The 13,974-nt window shown below is 44.5% G+C and overlaps 1 protein-coding gene across 5 annotated transcripts in view; it reads left to right on the forward strand.

Moving 5' to 3' along the window:
• Positions 1-12,395, forward strand: part of UIMC1 (ubiquitin interaction motif containing 1) — a 2,105,680-nt gene extending 2,093,285 nt beyond the window's left edge. For 4 of the 5 annotated variants that reach the window (XM_044069293.1, XM_044069294.1, XM_044069292.1 and 1 more), the window contains one exon: positions 11,801-12,395. In XM_044069293.1, coding sequence (XP_043925228.1) covers positions 11,801-12,026 — 226 coding nt within the window. In that variant the 3' untranslated portion in view covers positions 12,027-12,395. The remainder of the gene's footprint in view (positions 1-11,800) is intronic. The other variant, XM_044069295.1, reaches the window with a different exon arrangement.
• The last annotated feature ends 1,579 nt before the right edge of the window (positions 12,396-13,974 follow it).

Consider the following 13,974-nt stretch of genomic DNA (forward strand, 5'->3'; position numbering starts at 1 on the left):
TCGTATGTGGGCTTGTGTGTTGAGAGTTTATATGCAAGAGGTAGAGTGTGTGTGCTGACAGCCTGTTTGATGTCTTGTTGTTACGTGAGAGAATTGATTCCAATTTCACGGTGTAAATACATCTGTCACGTATTGTATTTGTTTGTTTTAGGAGTAAGTTCTTGTCATAGCTCTCAACCTTCCATGTCCAAAATGAAGAACACTAGCCCTCATAATGTGAAACAAATGAGCAAAATGTGGAACACATACTAATGGCTTACTAACAACTTCAACTAGGAAGGTCATAGAATGGTTAAAATATGCTGGCTTTACTTATAAAGAAGATCTTTTAATGAATTAATATGATTCATTTCTATTTACAATGGATTTAATTTAAAAAATTCCTAACACTGACTGTGTGACAAGAGTCTTTCAATGTGGAACTTTGAAGAACATGAACTTTTCAAGACCCCCAAATGAGGTACGTTCCTTGTAATGAGATACACTTGAGAGGTATGATGGTTGTCGGTATACATAAGGCAGTTAATACATTGCCTCAGGATGCCCATGTCAATAAGGCTGGCTGGAGAAATGTTGTGAAACTGACCATCTGTTTGGGCAGGTTTATACTGTAATTACTAGTGGGGAGTGGGCTAATTAGACCGGGTTTTGCTGTAGGATTAACAACGTGGTCTGTTCTGTAGAAGGCTAGAGTTGAAAAACTGCAACAATGCTTCTCAATGCACATCTGGGTTGCCTGCAGTGCATCAGGGGAGTTTGGAAGGGTTCACTAGTAGATATGTGGGGAAAATTGTTTTTCTACGCATTTGTGTCTGTGCACGGCAGCGCTAAACTGGGTTGTGCCGCGGCAAACTAGATCTGAAGTAATTCCAGCAGTGCATTGTGGGATAAGAGGCTTGGTCTCGAGCTACTGGCAAACCTTGATCTTTGCTATCGGCCGTGTCGGAGCCGAGGATTGGCTCCGAACCCATCAGTGAGAATAAAGGCGAGATAAACAACTCACATGGAACGTTATGGAAAGTACATAACTTCTTTTTCTTTCTTGTTGTCAGTCCCCAAAGCAGAGTGCTAGTCAGTGCATCGGTCAGTCTGCACCAGAGAAAGAAGACATCTAAAGTTAAGTAACCCATTGGTGAACTTCTCATGTGTTTTTTGACTAATGTCAAAGAAAGTTAATAACTGTCTCCATTGTGGCAAGCAGATACCACATCGGGACTTTCATTCTTTTTTGTGTGTCTTGTGCTGGCCCAGTATACAACGTTCCTGTCAGTTCTTTTCTCACTTTAATGGTAGAAATATCAAGCGCAGGACTGAGAGTTTAGTGAGTCACTGGGGCCTTCCTGTACTGTTGTCCACCAGTCAAACTGAAGTTGATCACCCTAGGCTTAAAAAATGCCTCAGACTTGAGAACTTAGACAACGCTAGTTCTCTGTCTGCCAGTCCTCCTAGTCTTGTGATCTTTGAGGAAGATGAGGTGGCTTCACAGCCCCCTTCGGCAACTGAGGTTGTGGCTCAGGCCTCTATCAAGACCCAGCCAGAGTTTGATATGCCTCCGGGTCCCTATACTTTCTCACAAGTTGAAAGACTTAGCTTGTTGTTTGGGGCTGGGGCCACTTCACAGGTTTTGGCTTCCAACGATGGTTCCTCTCATCACGAGATTGCCAGGGCGCGATGACCTCAGGAGTAATTTTTTCTGTGCATCTGGATCCTAGTGCTTATGTCGCCCTTAGGCCTAATCCTAAAGCCTCTCACAAAAAAGCTTCACCCACCTTACCAGCTCCCAAACTCAAGCCTGTCAGCAAAACCTAGTTATGTTGGCTGAGGATTTGATTTCCTTGGTCACATCCAGATGTCTCTCTCTCCCTGTGGCATCTCCTGCTAAAAAAAAGTAGAACACTTTCCACAAGGAGTTTTCTGACTACTATGAATCTGCGGATGATTATAATACTGATGAATCCACTTTTGTGGAGGTCTGTTGCCTCCTATAGGGATTCTGATTTTGAAGATAACCTTAACCCCCCCCCCACCCCCTGAGGACATTTCCTTTGGGTAAACTTTACATACCCTGAGGGACCACTGCAAATGGGAAGCTCAGGACTATCCACAATCCCGAAAGAGAGTTAGGGAATTCCTAAATCTCCCTGAACATAAACCGCTTGCCATTCTTCTATTCGTAGAGGTGGTGGGTGATGTCTTACTAGATTTCTCTTTACAACCAGACTTCCTTCCCCCTGCCCATCAGAAACCTGACAGATTTTACAGGGTTCCAGATTCACATAAACACCTTTTTAAGCAACCTGTGGCAGATCCTGAAGTGGTGACTCAGGGACCTAAGGGAGCAAAAGCTAGTACTTCCAAAACCCCTTTATAACGGACAAAGAAAGCAGAGCCTTAGACAGGTTTGGAAAGAGAGTCTACACCTCTGCTACCCTTGTCATGAGGGCTTTGAATTGCCAGTTTCATATGGTGAAGTATCAAGAAACTACTTTAGACCAAATGAAACAAAAACTGATGGGGATCTAAAAGAATGCCCTCTCAAAGGAGCTGCTGGAGTTATGCAACTACTGCTCTGAAATAACTAAGCACTCCTTGCACTGTGGCTGTGATGCCCTGAAAGCTTCCAGCAGGGCAGCAGCCACACGAACCTTCATTAGAAGGCATACCTGGCTGAGGGAGCACGCCTTTCCTGAAAATGTCAAATCCAGTCTCCTGGATGCCTCTTTGGACAAAGGCTCTTTTTTTGGTCCTAAGGCTGAGGCCATACTTAAGAAAATGGAGGATAAGGCCAAATCCATGCAGATAGTGACTTTCTCCATGTCCAACCTTCTCGTTTCAATCACAGTTATCTTACCAAACACTAGTCCTTTGTGCCCCCCCCCCATTCTAAGCCTATGCATAGGAGACCTCAAAGGGAAAAGAAAAAAAGGCAGGACCCACTTCCAAGGCATTGGCAAACAGATTCCAATACATCTGTGGGATCCCAACCTTAGTGACCTAGTAGGTAGGAATCATGATTGTTATATGACACTCCCTTTCCCCATCCCCTCATTCTACACCCCTCCCCATTTTCTCCTCCCAGTTTGGGAGGGTGACTGTCCTGTTCTTCAAGAACTGGACCCTCATTAACAGGGATCAGTGGGTTCTGAAAATCATTCAAAGAGGTTACAAGCTGCAGTTCAAACAGCCCCTAATTCATTCAGGTTTCCCAGATATTCCTCCAAACCAAAAGGCCTTAAACTAAATACAGCTTCTGTGCACCAAAGACTGACTGGTACCTGCACCAACCTCTTTGCAAGGAAAAGGTTTTTACTCCAGAATTTTCCTAGTTCACAGAAAAGATCATCACTGGAGGCCAGTTCTGGACCTGTCAAGGCTCAGCTGATTCTTGCATGTCCCAAAATTCAAAAATGATAATGCTACAAAAACTACTGCCCATGATCTTTCCCAATGCCTTCATGATAACTTTAGATTTAAAAGGCACAGACCTCCACATCCCCATAGAAGAGTATAACAGGAAGATGTGAGAGTGTTCGATCTCGCCGTTTGTTCTTACACCTGGTTTGGAGCCGATCCTCGGCTCCGTGTCGGCCGCTTTGCAAGCTCTGCATCGAGAAGAAGCTCGAGACCAACCTAACTCCCACAATCCCCCTCTGCCTTTACCTCAGATCTAGTTTGCCGCTGCAGCGTTTGCATCAGTTTGATGAGCTCGAGCAACCTTCAGCTAAGATTTATATTTTTCTTATATTTCTTAGAAATTTTTTCTTCTAAAATATCGTCTTAAGTGACTGTGTGTGTGTGTGTGTGTGTGTGTGTGTGTGTGTGTGTGTGTGTGTGTGTGTGTGTGTGTTTGTAGTGTTTCGAGGAATTCTCAGTTCCATATAAAGTTCTTTTTATACTTTATTAGAGTTTTCCCTCGGGGCCTACCCCATCCTTTTACTGGATTGACTACTGGATTGACTTTTTTACTGGATTTGACATAAGTTTCTGGATTAGACAAAACTACTGGACTTGACATAATACTAACTTTTCCTTTGTTAGGTATACCTAAAATTGTGACATGTCTGAGAAAGCTAAGTCTGGCTTTAAACGTTGCCAATGTGGGCAAAAGATGTCGGTGACTGATAATCATAATTCCTGCGTCTACTGTCTTGGCCCTCTCCATCTGCAAGAAGACTGTTCAATATGTCATTCTTTCAGTGGAAGGGTCATGACAGATAGGCGCAGGAAACTTATGGATAGGGGTCTTTTAAAACCTACCTTTCAAGAGGCTCTGGATGCATCAGACCAGGCATCCAAATCCTCGAAGGAATCGAAGACGTCGGAGCCCAGGTCATCGGCTCCGAGCTCTTCAGTTAAAGTTCGATCACCGGTTCCACAGACTTCGGGGCCGAGTGTTGAACTATTGTCAGTTTCCTAGCCTCGAGTCTTGGAACCGGTGACGGAGCTCCCTCCCCCGGCACTGTTGAGGTCGGCTCCGTTTTCGATTCCTTCAACGCGCTCTTCCAGGCCCCTCTCCGACACCGATGTAGACCGCGTGGTGCAGAAATTAATGGAGAATACGGCCTTATCCAAGCTCATCTCTGTCTCCTCCCAGTTGATGTCGAGACTCGAAGGCCTTCCCTTATCTCCATCTGTTCCTCCTCCGAAACCTATCCAGTCTTCGGAGCCAGAAGAGGCTGATCTGGTGATTGTGGAGCCCTCGGTGCCAGAACCGTCTTTCTCTCGGTCGGCTCCGTTCACCTCGACTCCGTCGGATCCGGTACCGGAGTCTCGGAGCCGAAGATCCATCCTTGGATCCGGGACTGAGAGTCGGACCGATGTTTCGGTTCCGACGCTCCCTCTCGGGGCCTCGGCTCGGATCGACTCGGCTCCGTCCTCGGGGTCGATGCCTTCGGTGCCTGTCTCGGGGATTCTTCCGATTTCCTCGGAACCGGGAGATACCTCGACTCGGGACCCGGGGGCCTTCGACCTCATGAGGAAAGTGTTGTCTACCCAGACAACCACATCAGCAGAAACAGCTTCTCCTTCCTATAAAGGACCGTTATCCTCCTCTGCACCCAAGGCTACATCTAAGCGTCGAGCACCTGTGTCTCAGCCACCCCTGGAGGGTGCCCCCTCTTCCTCGGAGGCTTCTTCGGATGCCCCCCCCGAGGAAGTTCCGAGGAAAAGATTGTGTAAGAGGAGACACTTAGATTCTCCACAAGAATCATTGACATCGGACACTGACTTGGATGAGTCAGAAGGGTCCCCAAAGTCACCCTCAGAGGATGTCTCTTTTTCTGACATCCTGGAGATCCTAAAGCAGAGAGGTGATTGGCAAGCCCTTCCCCCTTCTGAGGATGAGTCAGTTTTGCTGAAGGCATTCGGTGCTCGCCCTTCCTCCTCCTGGGTCACTCCGCCCTTCGATGAGTTGATGGAGCTGATTGCTCGAAGGGCGTGGAAGACGCCTGACATGGTGGAGCCAGTCCCTAGAAAACCTAATAAATATATTACTGCCCCTCAGGATAAGGCTTATTTGACAAAGGGAGTGCCAGTGGACGCTATGGTGGTGGCAGCGGCCACGAAAAAGGAGATGTCTGAATCTTCCTCATCTGTTCATCCGCGTAACAGAGATTCTAGGACTATGGACAGGTATGGGAAGCGCATTTTTAGTTCAGCGGCTTTTTCTATGCGATCCCTGAACTATTTGACCCACTTCACACGGCTACAGAGGGATCTAATCAAAGAGTTGGGAGATACCCTCCAGGGTACTACAGATGCTGCTATTTCAGAAAAAGTTACAGCACATCTCAATACCCTTACATCTATTGCAAACTCGTCCATGAGGCTGATCTCATACGCAGCCGAAGGATCGAGTAGGGCAGCAGCTTCAGCGATTGCTCTTCGTAGACAATCCTGGATGCACTTATGTTCATTTGCGGAAGCCTTCAAGTCTTCCTTTACTAACGCCCCATTTGATGGTGCCACTCTCTTTGGCCCCAAAGTAAAGGAGACCCTTACCCAGTGTGAGCAAGAGGGAAAGACTCTGTCTGCTGTCGGAGTCCGTTTTTCCACCCCATCCAGACCGTACCCCAAAGGGCAACGTGGTGGAAAAATGTGGTTTCGAAAACCCCAAGGATCTTTCCCAGGCACACAGGGTGATGCCCCCTCTAGAGGCAGAGGAGGGGGCAGAGGTGGAAGATGCCACTCTGGCGGCAGAGGGGGTCCGCAAAACCAAGGTGACAGGGATACACCCCCTGGAAAACCTTTCCAGCGAGGAGGCCCGACTGTCCTGCTCTGGAGGCAGTCGGGGGTCGCTTAGCTTTACACCCTCAGGTCTGGCAAAAATCTTACATCAGACAACTGGGTAAAAAGCATTGTTACCAGAGGCTACAGAATACCCTTCCTATTGCCCCCAATTCCGAAGAAAAGACTCCCAGATGTGCCGCCCCATCTGCGAGACCCTGCAGCTATAGAAATTTCAAAGCTGCTAGAAAAAAGAGTCATCCAACCAGTCCCAGCGGACCAAAGAGGATTCGGAACTTACTCAAGGTTCTTTTTAGTTCCAAAGAAGACAGGGGACTGGAGGCCGATTCTGGACCTAAGCAACCTCAATACCTTCGTCAAGAAAGAAAAGTTCCGGATGGTCACGCTTCAATCGATCCTTCCATTTTTACAGAAGGACGACTGGATGTGCTCAATAGATCTGAAGGACGCATACTACCACATCAAAATGGCCAAGGCGTCCAGGGATCACTTGCATTTCCGGCTGGGAGCCAGCCATTTTCAGTTTCGAGCCCTGCCCTTTGGTCTGACCTCAGCCCCCAGGGTTTTCACCAAATGCATGGCAGTGGTGGCGTCTCACCTGAGACGCCTGGGATTCCAGGTGTTTCCGTACCTGGACGACTGGCTCCTTTCTGCCACCACCCAACGTCAACTGATTCAGGCCAGGGATTACACACTGCAGCTTTGTGTTCATCTCGGAATTTCCGTAAATTTCGAAAAATCTTCACTACAGCCATCACAGCATATCTCATTCATAGGAGCAGAATTGGATACACATCATTTAATTCTAAGACTTCCTCCAGAAAGGATAGCCTCACTACAAAGCCACATATCTCTTCTTCTGTCATCCAGAAAATCCCCAGCAAAACTGGTTCTGAAGGTTTTGGGTCTCATGGCAGCTTCTCTCATTGCGATACCATTGGGAAGACTGCACATGAGAGTTCTACAATGGCTACTGTTTGCACAATGGTCGTTCCAACAGCTACCTCTGACACACGAAATTCTGATCACAAACACATGCAAATCACACCTAGCCTGGTGGCTCCGGACTTGCAACCTTTCCAGCGGAAGACCATTCGTGCTACCCACGCCGACAGCTACAGTGACCACGGACGCTTCCCTGATAGGGTGGGGGGGCATCTTTCAGGGACAGACAGTCCAAGGCGAATGGACCAATTTAGAGTACAATCTGCACATCAATGTTCTAGAGTTGAGGGCAGTGTTTCTAGCGTTGCAACACTTTGCTCCCCTTCTTCCTCTAGGGACTATTGCAGTTCAGACGGACAACATGTCCGTAGTCTGGTACATAAACAAACAAGGGGGAACAAAGTCTTATCAGCTATGCAGAGAGGCCATGAGAATCTGGCAATGGGCGGAGTCCACGGGCCGCTTTCTGATTGCAACGCACATCCCGGGGTCATCCAGCATCATAGCCGACAGGTTGAGCAGAGCAATCCTGTTGCCTCACGAGTGGTCCTTCAAACAGTCAGTTGCGAAGAAGATTTTTCACAAATGGGGCCAGCCTTCCTGCGATCTTTTTGCGTCTCCAATGAACGCCAAATGCAGAAGCTACTTTGCCCTATTACCCCCTCCAGGGGAAGTCCCCAGGGACACGCTGGTTCACGATTGGCCCCCGGGTCTCCTGTACGCTTTTCCTCCTTTTCCCCTGATTGCAAAGTTTCTGCAGAAAGCCAACAACCTGCAAAGGACGATTATCCTCATTGCCCCATTCTGGCCTCGTCAAATCTGGTTTCCCTTTCTTCTGGCACACCGCATTCGGGGACCCTGGATCCTGGACCCGGAGCCAGATCTACTGACCCACTCGTCAGGGGCTCCCCACCCCTCGCTACTGTCACTCCAACTAGCAGCTTGGCTGCTCCGCTTCCCTACTTAGCCAGGTCTGATCTTCTTTCACCTGCAGTTCAGAATATACTAGTGGCTTCTCATAAAGCTTCCACTACAAAGACCTACACTAGTAAATGGAAGCGCTTTGTTTTCTGGGCAAATACACAGCATTTGGACCCTGTTATAGCTCCCTTAAATAAGATCTTGGAGTTTTTAACCGAATTGTTCCACCAAGGAGCTTCTCCTGCCACTTTAAGAGTGCAATTGGCTGCCATTTCCAACTTTCATGTGGAAGAATGTGGGGCCCCTATTATGGCTCACAGACTTTGTAAGGCCTTTTTAAAAGGATTTTTCCATATTAGACCACCAGTTAGAACTCCTACATCACCTTGGAATCTGAACCTTTTATTATCTAAATTGATGTTACCTCCGTTTGAACCAGCCTCCTCTTGTCCATTGAAGTATTTGTCGTGGAAGACCCTCTTTTTGGTGGCCATTACATCGGCTAGGCGGGTGTCAGAGCTTCAGGCTCTTTCTATTAAACACCCTTATCTGATCTTTCACTCTGACAGAGTATCTCTTCGCACTAATCCGTCCTTTCTCCCCAAAGTTTGCTCTATTAATAACATTAATCAATCCATTGAACTCCCTACCTTTTTCAAAAATCACTCCAATAAGTTGGAGTATATGTTACACAAGTTGGATGTTCATAGACAACTTAGATTTTACCTGGATAGAACAAAGGATCACAGGAAAACAGATCAACTTTTTGTAGCCTTTGCAGACAGCAGGAAAGGTGTAGCAGTTACTAAACAAACCCTTTCCAAATGGCTAACTGATTGCATTATATTTGTTTATGCTACTTCGGAACAAACTTTACCTGTCAAACCCAAGGGGCACTCTACAAGATCAGTATCTACATCCCTGGCTCATGCAGCTCGCTTACCATTAGACACTATTTGTGCAGCTGCCACTTGGTCTAAACCACATACATTCATTTCTCATTACAAGGTAGACAGGGTTTCTAGGGACAGGGCAACCTTTGGTTCCACTGTGCTCAAGAACGTTCTCCCGTGAGTTCCTCAGGAACATGGAGCTAGGGACGCTACCCAGGTGTAAGAACAAACGGCGAGATCGAACACTCTCACATTTAGAAGTTATGTCCTTACCATAACGTTCCATGTGGAGTGTTCATCTCGCCTTTGTTCTTACATTCCCACCCTCCCACCCTCAAGAAGAACGTACAGTTTGGTGCCTGGTTTGGTTTATCCTGCTTCTGCATTACGCAGTTGTTGTGTATATATGTATATATATATGTATATATGTATAGGTGTTCTTGCAGTTATGTTGTTTTGGCATGAATGTGTTTCTCTCTCTGACTTCTGGTTTGCTTGCAAACTAGATCTGAGGTAAAGGCAGAGGGGGATTGTGGGAGTTAGGTTGGTCTCGAGCTTCTTCTCGATGCAGAGCTTGCAAAGCGGCCGACACGGAGCCGAGGATCGGCTCCGAACCAGGTGTAAGAACAAAGGCGAGATGAACACTCCACATGGAACGTTATGGTAAGGACATAACTTCTAATTCTTGGACTTCAAAGCAGGTGCGAGTCACTATGAGTTCTGTGCTCTGCCCTTTGACTTTTGTGTACTGCACTCAGGGTTTTCACAAAATCCATAGCCCCAGTGATAGCCTTCTGCAGGACAAGGGACGTTCAGATTTACCCTTACTTAGGCGCTTGCTTCATTCAGGCAACAGATATAGAAAAACCTCAAAGCAGATCTGCTTTACACCCAAAATATACTGACTTCAGAGGAGTTCACCATCAATACCCAAAAATCTTAGAACAACCTCACAAACAAGATTGTGTTTCTGGGAGCTTTACTGGACTTATCTCTTCAGAAAGACTTTCTTCCTCCAAACAAAGTTGCCTTTCTTTATTTATTTGACATTTGTTGACCGTGAGTGACTGAGCAAAAGCCCTTTTCCAGTGGAGCCACGGGAGAAAAGCTCCACAAGAGTACAAATAACTAGTTGCAGACGAGCAGTAATCTGAAGAGTACATAACGTGAGTACAGTAAAGTAAATTACACAACACAAAACTTGTTTAATGCAGTATAAAAAACTATTTACACTTATCAGTATGGTTACAGTGAGAGGATGCTGAGATCAGGATAAGTTGAGAAGTTCTATGTTACAGGGCAGTTGATAGACCAGTGGATAAGTTATGTACAGGTTACACTGTAAAAAGCTTGAATTAAGACAGTTGAATGATTTAGAATATACAGTGTTGGTGCTCTGGGGGTATGCAGGGACAGTGATGTATGAGATTTGCTAAGATACATATTACTTGCTGTGTCAATGGATCATTAATTTACAGGTTTCTAACATGTTCACATACAAGAGGTAGGGATGTAAGAACAAGAGAAAAAGAGGAAGATGACGATGGGAAGAGAAGGTGGGAGTTGACAAGGTGGAAGTAAGGGAAGTGTGAGAAGGATGAGAAAGTAAAATGAAGCAAGGAGTCAGGGAGTTTGGAGGAGGTAGGGAATAGTACCGTAGGAAAGGTAGATAAGGGATAGTGGAGTGAGTGGACAGTTTGGGTGTACTTAATGGGGGGGGGGGGTTTGTTTTTTTTACAGTTACAAGTTGAGGTGTCGAGTAGGTATTGTTTGAGAGCTTTTTTGAATGTGTGTGTAGTGGTTATTTTTCTGATGTCTGGGGGAAGCTTGCTCCAGTTTTGGGCAGGGGAGTAGCTGTATAAGGTTTGGCCAGTGGATTTTATGGGCTTAAAAATTTCAAGGTGGTGGTGGTTAGAGCTCCTGAGGTTTCTAGCTGGAGTACACAGAGAGACCAGAGAGATAGGGCACATAGTAGGTTTGTATATGATGGAGTGTATGATAGATAGTTGAGAGAGTTGTAGTTGATGGGAGAACTGCAGCCAGTATAAAGCGAGAAAGTGAGAGACAGTGATGTAAGTTAAGTGGATAGTAAGGAGCAAACCAGGTAACTTTCTTGTAGATGCTTTCAAGTTTTTGAGATTTTCGGTTGATCCAGATTATTTAAATTTGACTTGAATGAGGATACTGAGAATTTCTTTCATTTGTTTTAAAATATCTAACATAAATCATCAACCAGACAGGTGTCCAAGTATTTTTTTTTATTTTTAACATAGCTCTAAATTTGAACAAGTGAGTAGGTCTTTCTCATTAAGAATTAATCATTAAAATCTGGGTGTTTTAATTCTGCATGACTCTCAACACATTAACATTTCATATACTAGTCTTGGTATTTTGGAAAAACATAATTGTATTACTTTTTGAATAGTCTTAAAAATGAAACAACAGGAACTGTTAAAGTTCAAAATTAATTTTGTAAAGACGCTGTGATGTGAGGCATTACTGAGCCTTTCAGGTCACATATGTAGGTTGTTAGTAGCCTGTTCCCTGTCTGATGCCGTTTCTATTTTACTAAAAGCTGGTTAAATGTATGCAAGTAACTCTTCTGTTTACCTAGTGAATTTTGTATGTGTGTGTTCTTTTTTTGTAACCATCAGAATATCTTCTTAAGACCCAGCTCAAGACTAGGCACATTCCTAAATATGAATATAATAGCTTATAGAAATCAGAATATTGTTACTGTACGTTGCCATGAGCCATCTTGTCTGTTGTAAGGTCACTTTTTTTTCCCCCCACAGATTTTCACCCGAGGAGGAGAGAATGGAAGCTAAAGCTGGTTGCAGTCAGAAGGTAGACAGCTTGCTAAATCTGCCTTCTATGTTCCAGCTGACAAATTCCCCCATCAAGTCCTTCACTGCCATTTCTGAAGCCCAGGACTGCCTTATTGATTTCAAACAACAGTTTACATTTCACAAAGGCAAAGAGCATGGCAAGTTAAGAAGAGGAAACAGAAGAAGAAAATAGATTTCACTTTAATACCATCCCAAGGCAGTTTCATTTATACAAGGAATACAACTAATTGAGTTAAATTTCCATTGTTGGAACACTGCTATGGTGTGAACTGATAAATGAAGGACTTTATTATAAGACAAGCAGTTTGGCACTGTTCTGATTTTTGTACATCTTTTATTGCTTCCCAAAATATATACTTGAATACAGGGAGCACTTTTACAAATGAATTAGATTTGCTTATTATTCAGGTCTTACTTTATTAATGGAATTTTTAATTTCAGAAATTATTATTGTACTTCAGATTCACAAAAAAGCCATATTTTGCAAAGTAAACATAATTCTGATAAAAATAATAAATTAAACAGAGGACAGTTTAAATGTTTTAACTGTTAACATTGGTCATTAATTGTGAAGTCCTGTAAGCATTTGAAATAAGAATTCTTCAGTTTATTCTTTCAGCGATCTCAAGTTTCCTGGTGAACTTGAACATGAACGATGGTCAAGGGAGGTTTGTGACTTAGTGATGTGATTTTTACAAGTAGACTGTGGAATATCTGCATCCCATTTGATGGGTAGATCAAATGTTTTAACCACAGAGGAAAGAGACAGAAATGCACACATCTTTACCTTCTTGCAGTATGATATAAAGTGCTCTGCACTTTTGCCATCATACTTGAAATTAATTTCCCTCTAGTGCTGAATAAAGAAACTGAGGAGGAGTAGGGACATAAAAGCTTACTAAATCAGTTGCTTGCAGTCTGCAGTCCTTGACTTTGAGATGCAAGATATTCTGTCTTAGTAATCACGCAGTTTAAAGGCATTACTTGAGCATATTGGAAATCCCACTGACTTTACATATGGTTATGAATGGAGACTTTCCAAGGAGCACAGGGCTGATGTTGAAAGGCATGATTTATGCTTTTTGGCACAGCATTGTTTGCGATCTACACAAAAGGTGTATATGATTTTCTCAGAATGTACATCAGTGCCAGTATAAAGTTCTGCTAAAAGAGATGTCTTCAGCACCCAGCATATTTATTAAGGTGTTTGCTTTTGTGCCTCACCCAATGACTCCCTAGAACTGTTACTTCTGTTAATTTTTTTTTTTTGGTTCTTGTCCATGAGCCTGGCCATAAATTGTGAGTTCTCTTTGATCCTGGCTCAGAAAATTTTCAGAGGTACAGAGTTGAACAGTTATCATTGCTGGTTATTACTTCCCATGGAGAGGAGTCCATGACTTTGACAGCCTAGGTGAGCGTGTGGCACAGGGTCCAAGCTTGGACTCTGCAGTAACTTCCTGACTTGACGGCTGCCAAAGATTTCATGGTACCTTTTGCATACCTGATGGTGCGGGTATTGCTTTAGACTGTGAGGTGTATCCTATATCTATCAACACAATCAGGGTTGGTGGATATACCCAACCATCATGTTGGTTGACCACACGGGTTTCTTATGGTGAATCTGCCCCAACTCCTAATGATGGTTACTGCATACCAAGAAGGGGGGGGGTCCCTGGCTTCCATGCAACTTAGAGGTCATAATTATCTTTGGAGAGAAGGTTCCACATCAGCTGTTTTAAAGCTAAAAGCAGTTCTCCTGAGTTTGAAGGCCTTACAGGCAAACCTTTATTTCTATGGTCACTCATCAGTCATTCGGATAACCAGTTTTTTGTCTGAACTCTAAACTAAAGGGTACAGAGAGAGTCATGCATCTTCTGAAGAATGGAAATGGCTGTCTGGCAATGAGCCATAGACAGAAGCATCATTTTTTGAGGTTTATATCCTATAAGAGGAACTGAATAAGCTGGAGGACTGTCTCAGCTGCTCTTCCAGTAATCTTCTGGAGTTGCAGATTCTAAGACTGTTTGTAGTTCAGGTTTAACAAAAGTAGAGCACTCCAGGGAATGACATATTTTCCATGTAGAAAAATGCAGTTCTTCCTCTGTTCTGTTCAGTACAAA

This window comes from Protopterus annectens, chromosome 4.part0, assembly GCF_019279795.1.
Source record: "Protopterus annectens isolate FY-2018-M chromosome 4.part0, PAN1.0, whole genome shotgun sequence".
NCBI lineage: Eukaryota > Metazoa > Chordata > Ceratodontiformes > Protopteridae > Protopterus > Protopterus annectens.